General features: G+C 27.8%; 1 protein-coding gene across 1 annotated transcript in view; it reads right to left on the bottom strand.

Moving 5' to 3' along the window:
- The window catches only part of LOC113386817 (serine-rich adhesin for platelets-like), a 254,324-nt gene that overhangs the window by 12,782 nt on the left and 220,500 nt on the right, over window positions 1-21,042 (bottom strand). The window contains exons 12-15 of the mRNA XM_026624577.1: window positions 16,190-16,358; window positions 14,635-14,753; window positions 13,533-13,714; window positions 8,643-8,700 (exon numbers count right to left, since the gene is read on the bottom strand). Coding sequence (XP_026480362.1) covers window positions 8,643-8,700; window positions 13,533-13,714; window positions 14,635-14,753; window positions 16,190-16,358 — 528 coding nt within the window. The remainder of the gene's footprint in view (window positions 1-8,642; window positions 8,701-13,532; window positions 13,715-14,634; window positions 14,754-16,189; window positions 16,359-21,042) is intronic.

The following is a 21,042-nucleotide window of genomic DNA, read 5'->3' as shown; positions in this document are numbered from 1 at the left end:
ATATCTGTTTTGCAGTTGTATTCAAAATAAATTACTCATAGACTTATAGCCATGTTTCACAAGATATTACTTTACTGATTATTGATTTCTTGTATATTAATCATCATGTAATTACTAATGCAGTTACTCACTTTTATCAGGGTTTTTCTCAGTACATTTAGTTTATCAATGTAAAATGCATATTGCAAATACTTTAATCTATATATCAGTATTTTTGTAAATTTTTTATCGTTATTTTAGTTAATTTAATTAAAATTATCGCTATCTAGAATGATATTGATAATAATTATATTGAGCCTGATATAATATCTATTATTATTGATTACGGCTTGCTTATGAATAAATAAATAAATAAATAAATAAATAAATTTCTGTCAATACAGAAGAAAAACTAGTGGTGTATATAGCATCATGTCTTAAGACAAATTGCTGGAACTTCCCGTAGCGTAACGAAATGTTCGAGGAATATTAAATGTTTTCAAATAGATTATTATAAATAAATACTGTAACATTGTCTAATATTTATAAGAATTTTATAAACTGAATTGCAAAGTTGAAACTATTTGTTTAAAGTATATCAGAACTTTCGATATACATAAAAAAAAATTTTTTTTGAAAAAAAAACCTGAAAAAAAAATTGACCAAAATTTTTTTTTCCAAAAGCAATTATTTTGTTAAAACAAGCAGAAAGTTCTTTGAATCATTCAAATCAGACGCTTAGTTCTCTCAAAAACTGCCATTTTTTGCACATTTTTCTCTGTATCTCCAAAACCACTGGACCTGCCCTTGCCAAAAACTAATCACCACTTCTTCCCGTCATTACAAATTGTCATTTCTCGAAACGGCTGGATCTGCTTTTGCCAAAAACTATAGTTTTTTGAATCATTCCAATCGGTTGATCCGTGCGCCCGGACGTGGACAAAAAATTGTATCCATACATACATACATACACACACACGTCAATTTTTTCTGAGGTATGCCAAAATGTTCAGAAACCTTCAAAATGTGAAGAAATGTAAAAATTTTCAATTTCGATTTTTGGATGATTACAATAACTTACCCTACGGAAAGTGAAAAATATATTTTTACACTAACGAGAATCGATTTAACATTATTGTTCAAATTATTCAATTTATGCGTGAATGAAAAACAGAAATTTCTTAGGGTTCTGCACGAAGTGCAAAAGAGCGATTTAATTCGTTTATTTATCCAATTAAAGAAACAAATTAATGAAAACTATCTTGTCCTATTATTAAATTATTCGTGAATAATTTGCAGGTCTAACAAACTCGAAAACATAGAGAAAATAGTGCGAATTAACGTATTATGTTCAGGACTTCGTACCAACATGAAATAATCATCAGAATTCACTTCTCTATTATATTAATATCTTTTTTATTTAAGGTGATTATTAAAATTAACTTCTCTATTTTATCTATGCTGTTCCTAATCTACTTTTCTTAATTTTTATTTTAGATACTTTTCAAAACTATTATATTTTTCCATTTTAAGTGATCATTAAAATTCACTTCTCTAGTGCGTTTTTTTATTTGTTTCTGTACTCCCTATTTTAGACGATTATCAAAATTCAATTTTCTGTTCTTTTCCTATTGGTATTTTCAACTTTACGTAATTATCTAAAATTCACTTCTCTATTAGATTTATCTAATCTAACCTTTCTTTTAGAAATTCATCAAAATTTATGTCTTTAACCTATTTTTATATTTTAGGTAGCTATGAAAACTATTTGTTTATATTCTACATCACTATTTTAAGGGTTCATCAAAACTCACTTCTCTTTTCAATTTCTCTATTTTATAGAATCAAAAGTCACTTTCTTATTCTTTTTTATTCGTATTTTCTATTTTAGGCAATTATCAAAATTCACTTCTTTATTATATGAAAATTTTCTATTTTATATTCTACTTTAGGTGATTATCAAAATTCACCTCTCTATTTTCTTTTTCTATTCTATTCCTCTATTCTTTTTTATTCGTATTTTCTATTTTATGCAAATTTCAAAATTCACTTCTTTATTATATTTCTCTAATCTAATTCTCTAATTTAGGTGGTTATGAAAATTCTCTATTAATATTCTATTTTAAGTTATTAACAAAATTCACATTTTTCTATTCTATTTCTCTATATTATGAGATTATCAAAATTACTTCTCTATTCTTTGGCTATTCTGTTTCTCCATTTTAAGTGGTTATCAAAATTCACTTTTCTGTTGATTTTTTAACTTGTTTCTGTGCTAAATTTCCCTATTTTAAACCATTATCCAAATTCACTTTTCCATTCCTTTCCTATTGGTATTTTCAATTTTAGGTAATTATCTAAAATTCACGTCTTCTCTTTTAGATTTATCTAATCCATTCCTCTATATTAGAAGGTTATCAAAATTCACGTCTTCGATCCATTTCTATATTTTAAGTGGATATGATACTTCTCTATTTATATTGTACATCACTAATTTAAGGAATCATCAAAATTCACTTCTCTGTTTTCTTTCTCTATTCTATTTCTTAATTTTATACAATTATCAAAATTCACTTCTTTATTCTTTTTCTATTCTATCTCTCTATTTTAGGCAATTATCAAAATTCACTTTTATATTATATTTCTCTATTTTAGGTGGTTATGAAAATTCACTATTTCATATTCTATTTTTTTTATTTATTTATTTATATAATATTTTCATATCTCAGTCAGACAGGGGTATCGGGTATGAGAGATTATGAAACAATTTTCTTATTTTATATATACATATCATTTGTCTATTTCATTATACTACAATATAATATTTATTATAATTAAAATATCTATTCAATCTTCAATTTCCTTATGATATTTCCTTATGACATTTCTGTGGTTAACAAAATTCACTTCTCTAATCTATACTTCTATTCCAGGTGATTATCAAAACTCAAAATGAATAAATAAAAAAAAAAGTTTTTTATTTTAGCTAAACATTTTTAACTATACAAGTAAAACTCTTTTCAGAAATTTAGAAAAGTTTGTATCAATGCGAAACAAAATATATTGTATTAAAAAACTGATACTTATAAAATAATTTTTCGTGATATTACAAATATAAATTAACTTTTAAGCATAACATACGGTTATAAATTAATCATAATTACACACGTAAATAATTTTGTTGTAATATCAAAAATCTAAATTAGCAATTTTACACGACAGATTTAGTATCATATATTATTAAGGGGCACAACTAGTGTAACTGTGTAACCGCCTAAAATAAGGTGATTTTTGAGAATTTATATTAAAAAAAATACTTAATCAATCATTTCAAAATTAAATTAAATTAAGAATATATTTACACATGTTTTAAGAATACATAGTAAAATTTTTGAAGAAAAACATTAAATATTTTTTAAGTTAACGTCGATCTCCAACGGCGCGAAAAAAAGGCCCTTCACTGCAGTAGCGATTCCGGCCTTCTACGTGGATGTAATTTAAAAAAAAATCTCATTATACTAGATCTAGATAATATTTTCTGTAAAATGACCTACGATAAAAAAAATAATCAAAAATTGACAAAATGACGGCGCTTTAAAAAAAAAGACGAATTTTACCCAAAATTTTGGTCGTTTTTGGACTGACAAAATTCGATATTTGATCCGATTTTTGAGTAATTGCTGCAGCAAATTCGGAAAATGCTGTTTCGAGAAAAATGCGTTTGAAGATAAAATGATCGTTAATACTATATATATACTCTTTAAATGGCTGTAACTCAAAAACTATTTATTTAAGATATGGATTTAAAATTTTGGTATGTTATTTTTAAATGTATAACCTATCGAAATATGGAAAAATTGAAAATTCGATTTTTTAAAAATTTCACACTAGTTGTGCCCCAATGACACTCATTATGGTTATTATTATTGCTACAAGCAATATCAAAAATGTATATTTTTCAAGTTAAAATTCGTCGTTCGTTTGAAATAAATTAAATGATATGAAACAATAAAAAATCAATAAAAAAATGTTTTTATAAGATTTTAGAGACATTTCAAAAAGTCTAAAAAATCGAAATATTCAATATGTTGGTAGAATATCAATATTATTGCAAAAGTGTGCTTTAATTATCAAATTTCATATATCGGAAATTTAAAAAAAGACTATTTACCTATTTTTTTAATATCAATAAAAAACATTTTTAGGGATTTTAGATTTATCATAAAAATAATTATACCTTTAAGAGTTCGAAAAATTCTCTAATCTTATTTCTATTTTAAATGATTCTCACTAAAATTCCTTATTTATATCCTGTTCTCCATTTGAAGTGATTACGAAACTTCTTTATTTTTTTTACTTTGTTTTTCTGTTTTAATCAAAACTGTGCTTTAAGACACAATCCCCTAACACTGCTAAATAAATCTACCGTTACACCTGAATAATATTCCTTTTCTATATCAAATTTCTCTATTTGTTCTATTAAAATCTCCATTATATTAGTTACGCCCCTGCTACGTCTCTATATTTCAATGAACCGCATTACACATGCATTGCATTTTATATTGTTTTCTGAGTTTATTTTTCATAAATGTTTAGCTTTCAAATAATCACATGCCATGGAATCAGGTTTCTGGCCTACGCCCTTCCTTTTCATATGTTTGCTCGCCGTGTTTACATTTGGCTTACGTCGAGGGTGAAGGAAATATTTAAATAAATTATTCCGAACGATCGCTTCTGTAAGAACTTGTACTGCCTTATAGTAATAATAGAGAGAAATTAAATATGCTAATGCAAAGTAAACCATTAATTTATAAACGAAATATCAATTATTAAATATAAAATTTAAACGTATCATACTACTATCAATGACTATTATTATCCATTATTATCTCTATTCTTCTCACTGCATTAAAAATAAAACTAGTGGTGCGTGGCATCGTGCCTTAGGGCAAATTAACCAGAATTAAATACTCGAAGGGCAAAAATCAGTAATCAATTAATATTGATTAATGATTAATAACAATTGTTTTAAACATTTTCAAATAGATAATTATAATCACTATATATTTCATCGTCCATAAAATATACAGTGACGATTTTATCGCTCAAAACACTTGAGAAAGTTTACATTAGCAAGAGGTGCCGAATAAATCCATCTGAGAAAATATTTCTTACGATTAGAATAACGCATTTGAACTATACAAATTTTCAAACTGAATTGTAAATTTAAATTTAAAATCTATATTTGAATCATAAACCTTGTAATAAAATTATATATTCGAGGAAAAAATCAGTTATCAATAAAATTAGATTAGACAAATACGATTAAAATAACGCATTTGAACTATACAAATTTTCAAATTGAATTGTAAATTTAAAATTCATATTTGAAGTATAATATTTTGTATATTTTTGAAAATTTTGAAACAATTTTTTTTTCTGAAAATTTTGAAATTTGCTTGATCCGTATAAGTAAACTTTAAAAATTAACAATCTTGGTACGGAACCCAACAAAATTGTAAAAAAATTAGTATTCATTTTTAAAATTTTTATCAAATATCTGATAATTTGATGTGCATATGTTTAATGATCATTTTTGACCGCCAAATATTTTTTTTTACTTTTTCCTCTGTATCGAATGTTTTTTTAATCATTCAAATCGGTTGATTCGTGCGCCCGAAATCGTAGACGAAATATTGTATCCAAACATACATACACACACACATGTTCAGAAACCTTTGAAACGTAAAGGTATGCAAAAAATTTCATTTTCGATTTTTTTGCGATTACTATAACTTACCCTACGTGATGTTTATAAATACTAGATTATACAAATATTGTATTTTTCATCATTTGTATTTTATAGACAAAATAGAGGAGCTTATAAAATGGACGACATATACACATATACATAACATATACATTTGTATATGTTTATAAGAAAAGTAAAAAAAAAACAAAACTTGATCAAGCGACAAGAATGAAAGATCTTACACTAAGAATTATATAAACTAAACTGAAAAGTTAGAATTATTTTTTTCAAGTATTTAAGTAAGCTTTACAATTTTAGCTAGAATCAAAATTAAAATCAGAATCGTTTTCAATATTTAAAAAAATGGAAATTAAGATATTTTTTTGCCTGCTTCAAAAACTAATCGTTTTTTTCACAAGCAAAATGTTTTTTAAATCATTCAAATCGGGTGGTCTATTCTCTCAAAAACTTAATTCCCATTTTCTGCACTCTTCGCTCCGTACCTCCAAAACGGCTTAACCAATCTTTGCCATAAACTAATCTCACCATCGTCTCCTCATCAGTAGGAACCGAATGTTTTTTGAATCATTTAAAGCGTTTGATTGGTGATCCTGAAAACGTCGACGAAATAATATTCATACATACACACAAACTACACGCACTTACACACACATATATACATCCATTTTTTCTAATTATAAGGTATGCCAAAATGTTCATAAACCTTCGAAACGTAAAGATATGCAAAAATTTTTTTTCGATTTTTGGTCGATTACTACGACATACCATACGGAAAGTACGGAAATTGCTGGAACTTTCCCTACCGTAATGAATTATTATAACTTAATCAAGCAGAGATAGAATGAAGGACCTTATCTCATATTTTTAAGAATATTTTTTTAATTATTTATTTCATGATTACGATTATTCAAAACTTTATTTAAACCACTTGTGTGCCCACAATATTTTAGAATGCTCGTTTAGAACGACCGAACAAACTTTGGCAAAAAATAATCAGCACGATTCCCAAATTAGTTCATAATTTTTGGTTAAAAAGTAGACGAACAATTGTGCACTAATCTGCTAATTTAAAAGAAACGGCTCTTTCGATTATATTGCAAAAATAAACAACGAGAAAGCATATTTAGTTGCATCAAATAGCTTTTAAATTTTTTAAATCGGTGCAGCTGTTTTTGGGAAAATTTCAATGCAAGGTCAAATTTGAGTTCGCTTACACACATAGTTTTTACAATTTTAGTGTAAACGATACAGAACTCCGGAAAAATAGATTTTCTGGACATAGCATAGACTTTTCCTTCAGGAAGTTAATGTGTTAACAAATGAAAGTAGTGGTATTCTAATATAAAACAAATAATTTAATTTGCATAGCGAACTACAGTACCTATTGTACCATATAGAGGTAAAGAAGATGTTTGAAATTTATTTAGTATTTAGTAACAAAAAATGTACGATAAAATAATTTACAAATGTTATGAAAATTCATTTCATTAACACAATGGGCTATAATGAATTAAAAAAATTATAAATATTTATGAGTCCAACTTATGAAGTTAGTGAAATAGTGTTTGATCTGTTTACTTGCATCATCAATCATAAATTTTAAAATTTATTTATTCCAAAATAAATAAATTTAAGACTGAAACAATAAATATTAATCAGTTGTGCAATAGTTAACTATGTATATATTATGTATGTATAATTGATGCAGGAAGTAAACTTTTGCTGGAACTTCCCATACCGTAATTAAAAATCTTGGTACGGAACCCAAAAAAATTTACACAAAATGTGTACACATTATGAAAATCTCTATAAATTATCTGATAATTTGATGTGCATAAGTCCAATAAACATTTTTGACCGCCAAATGTCATTTTTTAACTTATTTTTATTGAGAGTCCATAACTGCTGGACCTGCCTTCCCAAATTTTTAACCAGTTCTTCATCTTGTCAATACAAGGAAAATGTTTTTTGAATTATTAAAATCGGACACTCCGTTCTCTTAAAAACTGAGTTACCGTTGTTGGCACTTTTTGCCCCGTATCTTCGGAACGACCAGACCTGCCTTCGCCAAAAGCTAATCAGCACGTCTTTTTATCAATACGAATCGAATGTTTTTTGAATTATTCAAATCTATTGATCCGTGTTCCCGAAATCGTCGATGAAAATTTGTATCCGCACACACACACACATACATCCATTTTTTCTAAGGTATGCCAAAATGTTCAGAAACCTTCAAAACGTAAAGATATATACAAATTTTCATTTTCGATTTTTTGTGATTGTTGTAACTTGCCCTACGGAAAGTTAAAAATATATAATTTTTTCTAAAAATGAAATTTAAATATGAACTCGTCTGACGAGCTCGTTGAACAGACTATAAATTTTGATGCCTGACAGAGATTAAATATATATTTATTTTAATTGTGTACAAATAAAATTTCTTGTCTTACCAAGTCTATTGGTTTATTATTTACATGTTAAAGTTTCAGAACGATACAATGAAAATAATTGACATTAGATAAAAATAAGGCAAAATTTTAATTGTTTGAAAATATATCATTTAAAACAAATGTTTGTGAGAATGTAATAATCATAATTATGAAATTATAAAAAAAATTGAATCGTTTCCACAAGTAATATTTTGAATGTACAGTTACATCATTTGGAAAAGATGTTCTCGTTAAGAAACTTAAGAATTTTCTTTAAGTTTATGTAATTATAGAGTAACGCCCTGATGTAAACAAAGTACAAACGCAACCATATATCAAACAAACTTAATAATATATGAATAAAACATACACAAAATCACATAACACGAATCACCCATCCATTTTTTACATTCAAATCAAAATAAATCAATTTGAACCACAAATAAACAAAAACTACTTACCCTGTTCACTTTCAGCCACAGCTTGTTGGTACATCTCTTTGATTTTAGCTTGTTTGCCCTGCGGGTAAAAAACACACAAATTTATCACTAAAATGTTTTGAAAATCTACACTTCTATCTTATTAAACTATTTTATTGTCCAATATATCACAATTCAATATAAAATATTCATTTTTTAATATAAAAAACTTATAAAAATCGCGCCGCCGGTCGACTCCGCTGTCAATTCTATACAACACAAGTGTCTGGAAGTGGGTTGAGAGCTGGCGCACGCGCATGAAGGAGAGAGAAGATAGCGGTATATGGCAAAGGGATTGTTAAAAAGAGATCGCGATAGCGGACGTTTGTGTTGTGTTGTGCGGTATGGGTGAACAAGAAAGAAGGGGAAGACGATGAATGATTATAAAATGTAACGGCCAGTGGTTGTCAATTTTCAAGAAAACGGAATAATAACGGCCATCAGTCTTCCCCAAACTTTTGTATCGTTTATTTCTACCAAAAACTAATGCCTCAAGGCAAATTGCTGAAACTTCTCGTACCAAAAATTAAAACTTTTAAAAATGATTCAATTTTCTTTTAGAACTTCTTTTCTAAAAAAAATCGATTTTAGAAATTTCTTAAAATTTTTGAAAAAATTGACCTTTTTTACGGTCCCAATAAAAAAGTGAACAAAATCTGTTATTATTATTAAAATATCTATAAAATATGTGATAATTTCATGTGCATAAGTCTAATAATTATTTTTGTCCGCCAAATGACATTTTTTCTCACTTGGATCTCCGTAACCGCTAGACCTGCCTTTCCAAAAATCAGTTCTTCATTTCGTCAATACAAATAAAATGTTCTTGAATCATACAAATCGGTCCTCTCAAAAAATCAATTACCATTTATGGCACTTTTCGCCTCGTACCTTCAAAACGGCTCGACTTGCCTTTACCAACAACTAATCAGCACGTCTCCTTATCAATACGAATCGAATGTTATTATAATTATTCAAATGGTTGACTCGTGTTCCCAAAATCGTCGACGAAAATTTGTATCCGCACACACACGCACACACATACAAACACACATACATCAATTTTTTCTAAGGCATGCCAAAATGTTCAGAAACCTCTGAAACGTAAAGTAAAGATGTATAAAAAAGTTAATAAGACAGCATTAAAATACAAAATAAAAATTTGCGTTTGAGTAGTTGTATGTATTGTTTAAATCGACTTTCCATAGTGTTGTAAAATATTCGAACATTTTAGGCTAACGTTTTTTAAGTCACAGAAAAATAAATAAGTTTCAATTCATTAATGGTAAATTGAATAAACAATGTAGAATGTTTGAATGGGTTTGATATATTTTTGAAAAGTGGAATACGATTTGACGAGAAAAAACTATGGTTATTTTGGTGACACAGTCATGACTTCATGTTGCACTTCTGCTACATTAAAAACCCAAAATCATTACATGAAAAACCCAAAATCAAAAACTATTCACGATAATGTTTCTTAAGAATTATTACTTAATGATAGTCCAATTCCACAAATCGAAGAAGATCAAAATTGGAGAAAATCCAAAAGAAATGTTTTCTTACTCTTAATATAAATACTACACCACGAAAGACAATCTACACTACACGGACAATTAATTACTTATTGCCTAGTTTTTGAGAATTTCAAATTGGAGTTATAATTCTCTAAATTCTATTCTATGAAAGACAAAAAATCGTTTCTCCTATTGGAAACATTACAAAAGACTTTATATATAATAAATTTAGCAAAATGTGACAAAGTTTATACAAAGATCTATTAAAAGTCTGAGTATATTATGAAATAGAAAAACTAATTTAAGCAAATGTTTGTAATAAGTGTTGGAGATTTCGGTCGCAACTTGATTAAGTTCTGAAACTTAATTTATTTAGGGCAAATTGATATAGAATTAAGACATAGGGTTTGGGCCTTGAAGCATATCTGTTCATCTATCTATCCATCAACCTGTCCATCTACACATCCACCAACGTATCCATTTATTCATTTCTTCATCTACACATCCATTTATCCATCTATAAATCTATATGGATAGCCAACTTCATTTAACATAATCAATTCACCTAAAATTTGGAAATTTCGGTTGCAACTTGACCAATTTCTGAAACGTATTTCATTTAAGGCAGATTGATATAAAATTAAGTCATTAAGTTTCGGCCTTGAAGCATATCTGTTCATCTATCTATCCATCAACGTGTCCATCTATAGATCCATCCACGTATCCATGTATCAACTTTTTATTCATACATCCATCCATCCATCTATAAATCTATATGGATAGTTATCTCCATCCAACCATCTCTATCCACCTATAAATCCATATTTCTATTAATCTATCCATCTATTGATCTACAGATCTATCCATCTATCCATCTATCCATATATCCATAAATGCATTTATCCATTCATCCTTCAGTTCTATATATTACAATTTAAAAAAAAATACAAAAATATTTTATTACCTTAAAACATGTTCAGACAAAGAATAAGAATTTTTTTTACAAAGCTTCAGTATTCTGATCAAAACTAAATTATTATTGCGAATAGTCTGTTCGTGGAAAATAACTGATTTTAAAAAGTACTGATTACATTAAAAATGAATTTAAAACTTACTCTAAATATTGAGTAATATAATTAAATATTTTTTCATTATTATATAATATAATATAAAAGTAGAGTGATTAATTTATTTACTTTTGTTGAATAATATTATACTTTTTAATTTCGTGTAAGTATTATGTGAAAAATATTTAATTTAATGAAAATGATTCAGAAGTATGTGACACGTTTTTTGTGGTTAAAAATGTTTATAAAAATAATTAGCAATGTGTCAGTCGAGCTAACTTCTGTAAACTTTATAACATTATGATTAATTTAGTATAATTATTAGAGTAAATTTATTTTGTGAAAAGAGTGATTGAAATTAATTAATAATAATTTATTAAACGATTTTTTTGAAAACAATATACAATATATTGTTTTTATAACTATATTTTAAATAGCCCAATTGAGGATCATCACATATTTATGTATTATATAAAGTTCAATAAAAGTTAGGAGTGTTGCAGTTATGCTCAAAATTTATAAAAAAAAATATATATTTATTCCTTAGATACCTCATCCCTGGATTTATTATCAAATCGACTTGTGATTACAAAAAAATAAAATTTGGAAATGACTTTTTATATAAATTTGAAGATATGATTAAGAACAGTATAATATTCTTATCGTGATCAATAATATTTATTACCAAATATACAGTTTTTTGGAAATGACTAATATTTTATTGTTGTTTTTATCTAATCTAATAAAATAATATATATATATATATACAGATATAAATATATACACTGTGTTTTTGCACATCCGCTGATAGTGCAAAAAACAAATGAAAGACAAACATCTTAACCATAACATATTGTTTAAAATAACAAATGCAATATATACTGTAACGATTGATTGATCAAGCAATATTATTATTGCTAATATTATTATTCTGATGTAATTATTATTGCCATAATAATTACATCAGAATAAAAATCAAGATGTGTTGGATTATAAAATAAAACTGCATCACCAAAATTGTAAAAAAGATCAAAAGAAAAATACCCTTTTGGCTATAACTTAATATTACTTTTAATTGGATGCATGAGCAAATTTTGAAATCTATATGTTAAAATTTCTTTAAGAATTAAATATATTATTTATGTATTTATCAGGTTTTATTAATTTTATATGTATATTTATCACGTTACAAAGCTCCTCATACACCTTCATACCAGGATTAGTCCCTAGCTAAAATTTTGTGTTATCTTTCATAAAAAAACTAAACTAAGGTTATTGCGTAAAATTTGTTTTTCAAATTATATATCATTTAGTATAGAATTATGTATTAAATTGTATTAATTTTGTATAAATATTCACTACGTTTTCTGACCGGTTTTAATTACCAGAAATAATTAAAGCACACACTTGGGAAATCAATTCAAAAATTTATATTTGCAATTTATAGTTGTTTTGAATGTTTTTATTAACCAGATTCGTACTTTGCATTAAGAACATTTTCTCATAAGCCGGCCACAGACTATACCAGGCGTATCTTCACAGTGACCACAGACGACTCAAGTGTTCAAGTGTTTGCGCATGCAAATCAGACATGTCAACTAAGAAATGTCAAGACATAACCGAAAAATATATCCTTCTTATTAACTTATATATTCACAGCATCAGAAGAGAATTTAAAGAGATCAGAGGGCTAATTCAAATACTCTCAAATATTTATAACTTCATAAATTTGAATTATGTATTCGCTACAAAGTAAAACAAAAACGGTACCTGTACTGCCACACACGTCCAACGAATCAACTTTCCGACTTGAATGATCAAAGCACAATTAAAATAATCAAAAAGTGCTCATGTACACGTATCCATATATTCATCTTTTCATTTATACATCCATCCATCCATCTATAAATCTATATGGATAGCTATCTCCATCCAACCATCTCTGTACCGTACAGATCTATCCCATCTATTGATCAATAGATCTATCCATCTATCCATCTATCCATATATTCATATATCCATATATCCATTGTGCAAGTCTGTCAAGTTGCGCAAAAACATCCCACACTCGCTACAGAATACTTGCGCAAGTCACAGGTTGCGCAATTATACAGTAGTAACGTCTATCACCTTCATTAATATGGATATTCACCACCCTACAGTTAGATATTGACAAAAAATCAATATAAGGTACGGGGGTCTATACCAAAACGAGTCCATCGCACGAGATCTATGATACAAAAAGTTTGGGAACCTATGATCTACAAGTCCTAAATATATTAACTCACCATGAAAAGCCTGGAGCGTATGCTCTGAATCTCCTGCTTGCGCTCCTCTCGCCTTTCTTCCTTGGTCATTGTCTGATGGCCTTCGAATTTTTGTTTGATATCTGAAGTTTTGGCAAAAGACACGGCCAGTTCGGAACGAGCAGATCGCCTCTTAGCTCTGGCCAACACTGGATCTTCTTCGCCTTAAAGATAAAGGAATAGTGTATTAAATTTGGAACACGTGTTGGTACTTTTCCTAGTTCGGCAAATCATAAATTGTGGTAAATATCTTGGAGTTCACTAAACTTAAAGAGTTCAGTATAATAGCAAAAGAACAAATTGATGATCTGTTCGAGAAATATTATAGAGTTTTAATAAAATTACTGAGAATTTTCTAACCAAAAGACGACTGCACAAATATGTACTCGATTCAATTTATATTTAGATTTCAGTCAAAAAGAGCAACATTCAAGTTATGCTAGTAAAATCCTTAGACAGACAATAAACAGACCGACTATAGAAAACATGAATTCAGAATTTTTGCAATTTCTTTACACAAAATATTTTTCAGAACCGAGCTGGTCAGTTTCGAAAGACAAACTCATGGTCATCTTATTGACAACAACCCTTAGCCTTCATCATTTGATCAAAATTATTATTTCTTTATTAGAATTATTACTTTTAAAAAATCAATAAACTGTCATCTAGTTGTACCGAGTAATATAATGTATTTTAAAAAATTATCGTACACGAGGAACACATATGTTTGTTCCAAACAAAACATCCAGTAAAGTTTACTACAAGAATGATGAACCTGTCATAATAAATACCAGGTAGTTTACTATTATTATTATTTGGAAGTAATAGTAATATGCCAATTTGAGCTTAAAGCTAAAAGAATCTAAATATTGGCAGACTGGCAATCTGTTATACGAATTCAGATATCAATATTGCGTAAACCAATGCTGGTTTATTTTAAATTTTAAAACCAATATGAATATGTTCTGTAATGCACATGAGTTGACGACATTTCTGGTGTTCAGCAATGAATGATTAGAAAATATCGCATGATGTATTGACTAATTTATTGTTAAGTTATTAATTATTGAAAATTTGAGTTTACCATCTTCATCGCCATCAGCATCGCTGTCACTTTTGTCTTCGTCTGAAGATATTTCATAAGGAACCGAACCATTTAAGACATCATCAGATATTCCCACGTCCATGCCCTTCCTCTGGAATCTGGATATAAAATATTTAAATTATTTGTATAGACGATACTCGAAAAATATGATGAAATTCTAATAATTATTTATTTCAGCGCTTATTATATATTGATTAATCAAGTGACTTGTGATCTTCAAGAAGTCTATCTTTAGGAAACATTCCAGATTTTAGTTGAATATAAATGTACTTTGAAATATAGTAGGATGATATAGGCTAAAATCTACTTTATAATTTTATTCAAAAAACTATTACATATAATTATATTATAAAAAATATTGAAATTCATATTTTGAATTCACCTATAGAAATAATTGAAAAAACTAAGACATCATGAAAGTGAAATTATTGCAAGATTCCATTCAAAGCAAAAAAATATTAGTTGAAATTATTTCTTTAAGGTGAAATATCTTTTCGCAACTTTTACATCATTTTTTGTAAACATGATGCATGAATCATCATATTGACATCGTTGTTGCATGGTTTAAATTGACATAATTCGCGTTTCATGCAAAAAACATAATGGCTATTTGATGTAGATTTACATCATTACCACTTGATGCAGATTGACATGTGCTGCTTGCATATTATGTCAACTGATATAGAATAAATGAAAAAAAAAACTAGTGGGGTGCATGGCATCGTGCCTTAAAGCAAATTGCTGGAACCAAACTTCCCGTACCAAAATTTTTTTTTTTTAAAAAGATTAACATTTTTGAAAAAAATTTACTGAGAAAATTAGATTTTTGAGACACTATAAATTTTTGACAAAAACTTACTTTTTTTTGGAAAAAAAAAGACTTTTTGAAGAAAAATTTATTATGAAATATTTTGAAAATTCTGAACTTTTTTTCAAAGCAATCGTGCTGCTTTAACTGCATAGAGACGAAATATCGAAGCGCGTAAGCGCCGCGTCGCCGTCTAACGGATAAACACTGGTACAAATGTAAACAAAATTTATACTTATTGTTAAAATCTCTATAAAATATCTGATAATTTGATGTGCATATGTCTAATAATCATTTTTGACCGCCAAATGGCATTTTAAACACTGAGTTACCGTTTTTGGCACTTTTTGTCCCATATCTTCGGAACGGCTAGACCTGCCTTTGCCAAAAACTAATTAGCACGTCTCCTTATCAATACGAATCGAATATTTTTTGAATTATTCAAATCGCTTGATCCGTGTTCCCGAAATCGTCGACGAAAATTTGTATCCGCACACACATACATACACGCACACACACACATACATCCATTTTTTCTAAGGTATGCCAAAATGTTCAGAAAGTTTTGAAACGTAAAGATATATAAAAGTTTTCATTTTCGATTTTTTTGCGATTACTATAACTTGCCCTAGGGGAAGCTAAAAAACTAAAAACATTAGAACTAATTTTTAAAAGTTTGTTTTTATTTTTAAATTTCTATTTCCAGTTTAACTGTAGAATACTAACTTGACAAGTTTTGATAATATCGAGGGGCTTCGTTTAACGTTGACGACACTTGGAGTCCTTTCTAATTCCTGGCTCTCCTGTGATCCTTGTTCGAAAACCTGGAACCTTGAACGCACGTTCAACGAATTCAATTCTTCTAATTCCAGAGTCAAATCGGGCTTGTCTGAAGCTATGATTAGAAAAAAATAATAGTTAATGATAGTTTTGTTAATTAGATATCAAAGAAGAAAAGATTAGATTAGAGTAGAGACAAAAAACATGGAAAATGAAGTTGAAAAAATATAAAAATGACGCATGAATACAACAGTAAGGGATGACAATGTGTGGAAACTATCACAATTTAAGGATATGGGTATTGACGGTTATGTCCTAAGGATTATGAATGTTTATTATCTTTTAATCATATTTATATTGTATTAATTTTTGTCATCTTTTTATATGGCTTGTTTTTGGAAGACAACCCCCTAGTTGTGAAATAATATGACAGTATTATTATTAGCAGTAATTTTGGCTTCATGATTTTTATGCCCACAGAAATTGGTTTTTTCTTGAGATCTATATCAACATCGAAACGGATTACCACTGGGTGACCTTTCGACCTTCTTTCCTAAAGTAATTCACCATCAAAATGATTGAATGTTGTTTCCTTATTATAACGACAGACTGTAATTCTTAAAAGCAAATAAAAAAAATTGAGATCTATAACCTCAAGTAGAAATTTGTTATCATGCTACCTGATATCGAGCTGAACAAAGTTGTGATTGAATTAAGGATTGCTAGCCAACGTTCTTAGCCATTACACCAGGTACAGTTCAAGATCAAATGAATTTATAAGTAGGTATTATAAATAAATCCAACAACAAAGAAAGGTATTATTACAAAAACTCTCTAGTAATTACACGTAATACGAAGTCACAAAGATTATACACCAACAATCACAACTAACATCAATAATATTTGAGTTACACCAAAAGTAAATGCAGCTCTTCGTCAATCATTTTGTTTATTAATTTTAATTGTTGTTACATCTTTTTTAGTAATTATTTTGTGTATTTAACAGATGGTTACTAGAAGGCAGCCAAATGTTTCTTTCTAGTTTTAACATATTACATTAGTGCTTTTTACTTAATTTTTTTTTCAAAAATATCCAAAAGTAAAATATTCACTTGTAAACATATTTTGATCTCTATTTTCCTGTAAATATAAGGTAACCATACGTCCTAGTTTGACCGAGACAGTTCCGGATTTCCACCTTGTGTCCCGGGTTTTTTTGTAAGCATTGTGTGTACCGGATTTAGATCTTTTGTCCCGGATTGTCCCAGTTTTTCAAAAACTAACAGGTGAGTTAGCAAAAATTATGAAAGCGAACGAACACATGCTAATTTTTTCAAATTATTTATGATTAAAATTGAATAGAATATTATACAAGACTTAAAAGCGCGAAAAACATATAGATCAATATATGATATAAAAGTATTGCATATATTCGAATATTAAAGTTCTTTCTAAAAGTCAGCAAGTTATTATATACCCCCCGGCCCGGATTAGCATAACTAAAAATTGCCGCCCGGTTTTGACTTAGAAAAATATGGTCACCTAGTAAAAATAGTAAATACGATATCACTACTGCTCGAGATCAGGCTGTCTGAAACAGAGATTTGTTTTTGCTACTTTGTGTTAGCAATACCAAGGTTTCATCACCTTCGTCACGAATTGTATGATGTTGAAATAAATTGTTTTAAATTTCTGTGTCAATCATTCTGAAATCAATTCTTTAATTATGAGCAACTATAAGAAATAATCCGTGAAATCTGACAATAGTTCCCGTTGCCGAAAATATGCAATGCTTGTAGAGTAAGTAGTAATACCACTTTTCACTTTAAAACACTGATATAAATATTGTCTCAAGTGAAAATGTCATTTCGGAAAATATCTAATAATAATTTTACTTCCAAGAGAAAAGAAAATCACTAGTTTGCTTTCTAAATGGTACCTTATAAGGAAATACATCTCAAAAGCTCATAGATCACAAAAAATAATTTTGATTGCTGTTGAAAAAAAAATCTTAGGTGTTCAACATTCAACCCAAGCACCCCGGTCTGCCCTATACCGAAAAAAATTGTACACGCAATATGAAGATCTCATTATAGATAAATACCGTTCCGTTCATAAAAACAAATAAATTATATTTCACATATCAAATTCATTCGATTACTATTTAATACAGTCATCAGAAGAAAAAATTCTTCAGATTTCATTAAAATTATGTGGAAAAAATATCATTGGTATCTTTTTTAGAGTTATTTGAAATATTTGGAATGATAACGTTACAAATATAACGTGAAAGGCATTTTAAGAAACATAGCCAGAATTGTAAAAAAAATACCAAACTTGTAAATTTTTTAGAACTCAATAAATATTATTTAAATATTTATCGGAATTAGATAATGAAAAACAAACAAAGGTAATTGCAATTTGCATTTGATTAGTTTAAAAAAATCTATTTGTTTTCTTTAGCAGCAATCAGAAATTAAAAGCTGTTGTGCTGACTTCTTATACAACGTGTCTAGGCAGGGTTTATACAAAAACCGACATTTCAGAAAACGGGTTTTCGAATTTTAATTTTACTAAAAAAAAAACGGTATTACCCGGCTTTCGATTTTTTTGCTCTAATATTCTGTAATTTATCCGCAAATTTAGTGTAATTTAGAGCAATATTTGACTGAATTTATTTATTGTTCAATTTTATAGATAGTAAAAACATTATTTTAATTTTAATTAGTCGAACTAAAAAATAATGGTTTATCTTGATTAAATAACTATGGAAATAATTATTTGTTATTCATGCATCATTTTCACATATAAGAATGAAAATATTTTTATGAAAGTGAAAGGAAAGTTTTCGAATAAATAAAAATAATACGTTTTAAATAAAAAACATTTAATTAAAAAGAAGTAAAATATATTAGATATATGTTGATACATACTTGTTAATATCAATTTTAGATTTAAAAACAATTAAGCTAAACTCGGGTATTGTCTGTTCCAAGCAATTTTAATTAATTAATTTTAAACATTCTAATTCTTTTTTTGTTCATATAATACAATAAAATATGATTTTAAAAAACTGACAACGTCTACTTAGACGTGTCCTTTGTTTACTCACAAAATTCCCTGAAATAGAAATTACTCTCATACTTGCGACCAAATTTTGCTTAATTATTTTTAAAGTCTGATATAATAATTCTAAGTTTTTTGTTCTTTGTGGCTTTGTGGCTTTTAGGGTTTAAAAGTCTTTTTTTTTAGTTTGAATAGAGGAAATTACTTCTTCAAGAAGAAGTCATGCTGATTCAAATTAATATATACACTGGTATAAAAATCTAAGTTAATATATACAAAACCTTCCTGGGAACCATTGCAGATTGATAAGATATCAAATGCTATTGAACCGATATGATTTCAAGACTCAAAACGCTTTCATCGATCTTTTATATTTGGCTATATTTGTCATTTTCCATTTATACAGCGAAAACCGTCTTTTTTCACTAAAAACCGGTTTTCGATTTCCATAATTTTCGCTAAAAAACCGGTTTTTGAAAACCGACAAACTCTAAACGTGTCTTTTTATAGAGGGCAACCCAGACGGTTGTGCATATTTAATAAAGTTATTATTATTACAATTTAATACTGATGATATTTTATTGATGCAGCAATGTCGGATTAGAGCTACTTTTACTCGGAAGCATATTGCAATCTATATATCCAAGTGAAAACCAATAAAAATGCTGCTTGACATCTGGCTGTCCGAGGTGGTTATCGAATTTGGAATCTCTGATTCCAAAGTCCATAGTCTCCAAAGAACCCACAAGACCATTTTTGGATTACGAAATGCTGAACAGTTTATTATATTTTTTAAATCTAATGAAGAATTTAAAAAAATTACACTTACGTATAACAAATGTGGCTCGAGATATTTCTGCTACAAGCAACATATTGCAACACGTAATAGCACTATATTAAAATCACAATGTATTTCTTTTTATTTATATTTAGCAATAAATAAATAATTTAATTTATATTTTAGAATTCCAGATTATTATATTTTATTTTGTAATATTTCGTTGATAAAAATATTATACACAAGTTTTTCTTTTTGTGTAACTGTAAAAAATATAATTAGAAAACGTAACTTATAGACATAAAAACTAAGTTTGTGACGAACATAAAAAAATATCACAAAATAATAATAAAACTATTTGTAAGTAGCATTTTGCCTTAAGGTAAGTTGCATAAACTTCCCGATACGTACACGTGATCAACTTAATCAATAATAATTGGGGTTTAACTATATTTTATAGATATATAATCAACAGCTTCATTAAAAAATAATCATTACGTAAACATTACTTTTCGTTTCATCTATTTCGTGTTCTGAAAATGTATTTTATTTAAGTGTGAAAGTAAACTGTAATCAGTAGCTTATTAGCTACCAACCAACGAAACACAAGGGAATGTATATATGCTTCGGCACGTTAACTCGGAGTATTTTCTAAAAGCAAATTTTCAAAAATCAACAATTTTTATAATTGAACCAGAACCAGACTTTAATGGTTCAATATGTTCATTAAAACAAAGTACTTTATACCAAGTAAATCGTCTAATTTATATTTTAACAAACGTTAAATCGATTCAGTATTATGAGCTTAAATGGACGAAAAGTTTAACACTTTTTTCCAAATTACAATGAAATGGCTCGGCCGATCGTCACACAAAACTGAAAAACGATAATCCTTGTTGAGATACATCAAATAGATTTTAAATTTTTGAAATTGGTTCAGGCGTTTTTGAGCAAA

This window comes from Ctenocephalides felis, unplaced genomic scaffold (genome assembly GCF_003426905.1).
Source record: "Ctenocephalides felis isolate EL2017-DRISC unplaced genomic scaffold, ASM342690v1 CF-g0.4_SCAFFOLD_00845, whole genome shotgun sequence".
Classification (NCBI taxonomy): domain Eukaryota; kingdom Metazoa; phylum Arthropoda; class Insecta; order Siphonaptera; family Pulicidae; genus Ctenocephalides; species Ctenocephalides felis.
This window is presented reverse-complemented; position numbering and strand designations above follow the sequence as displayed.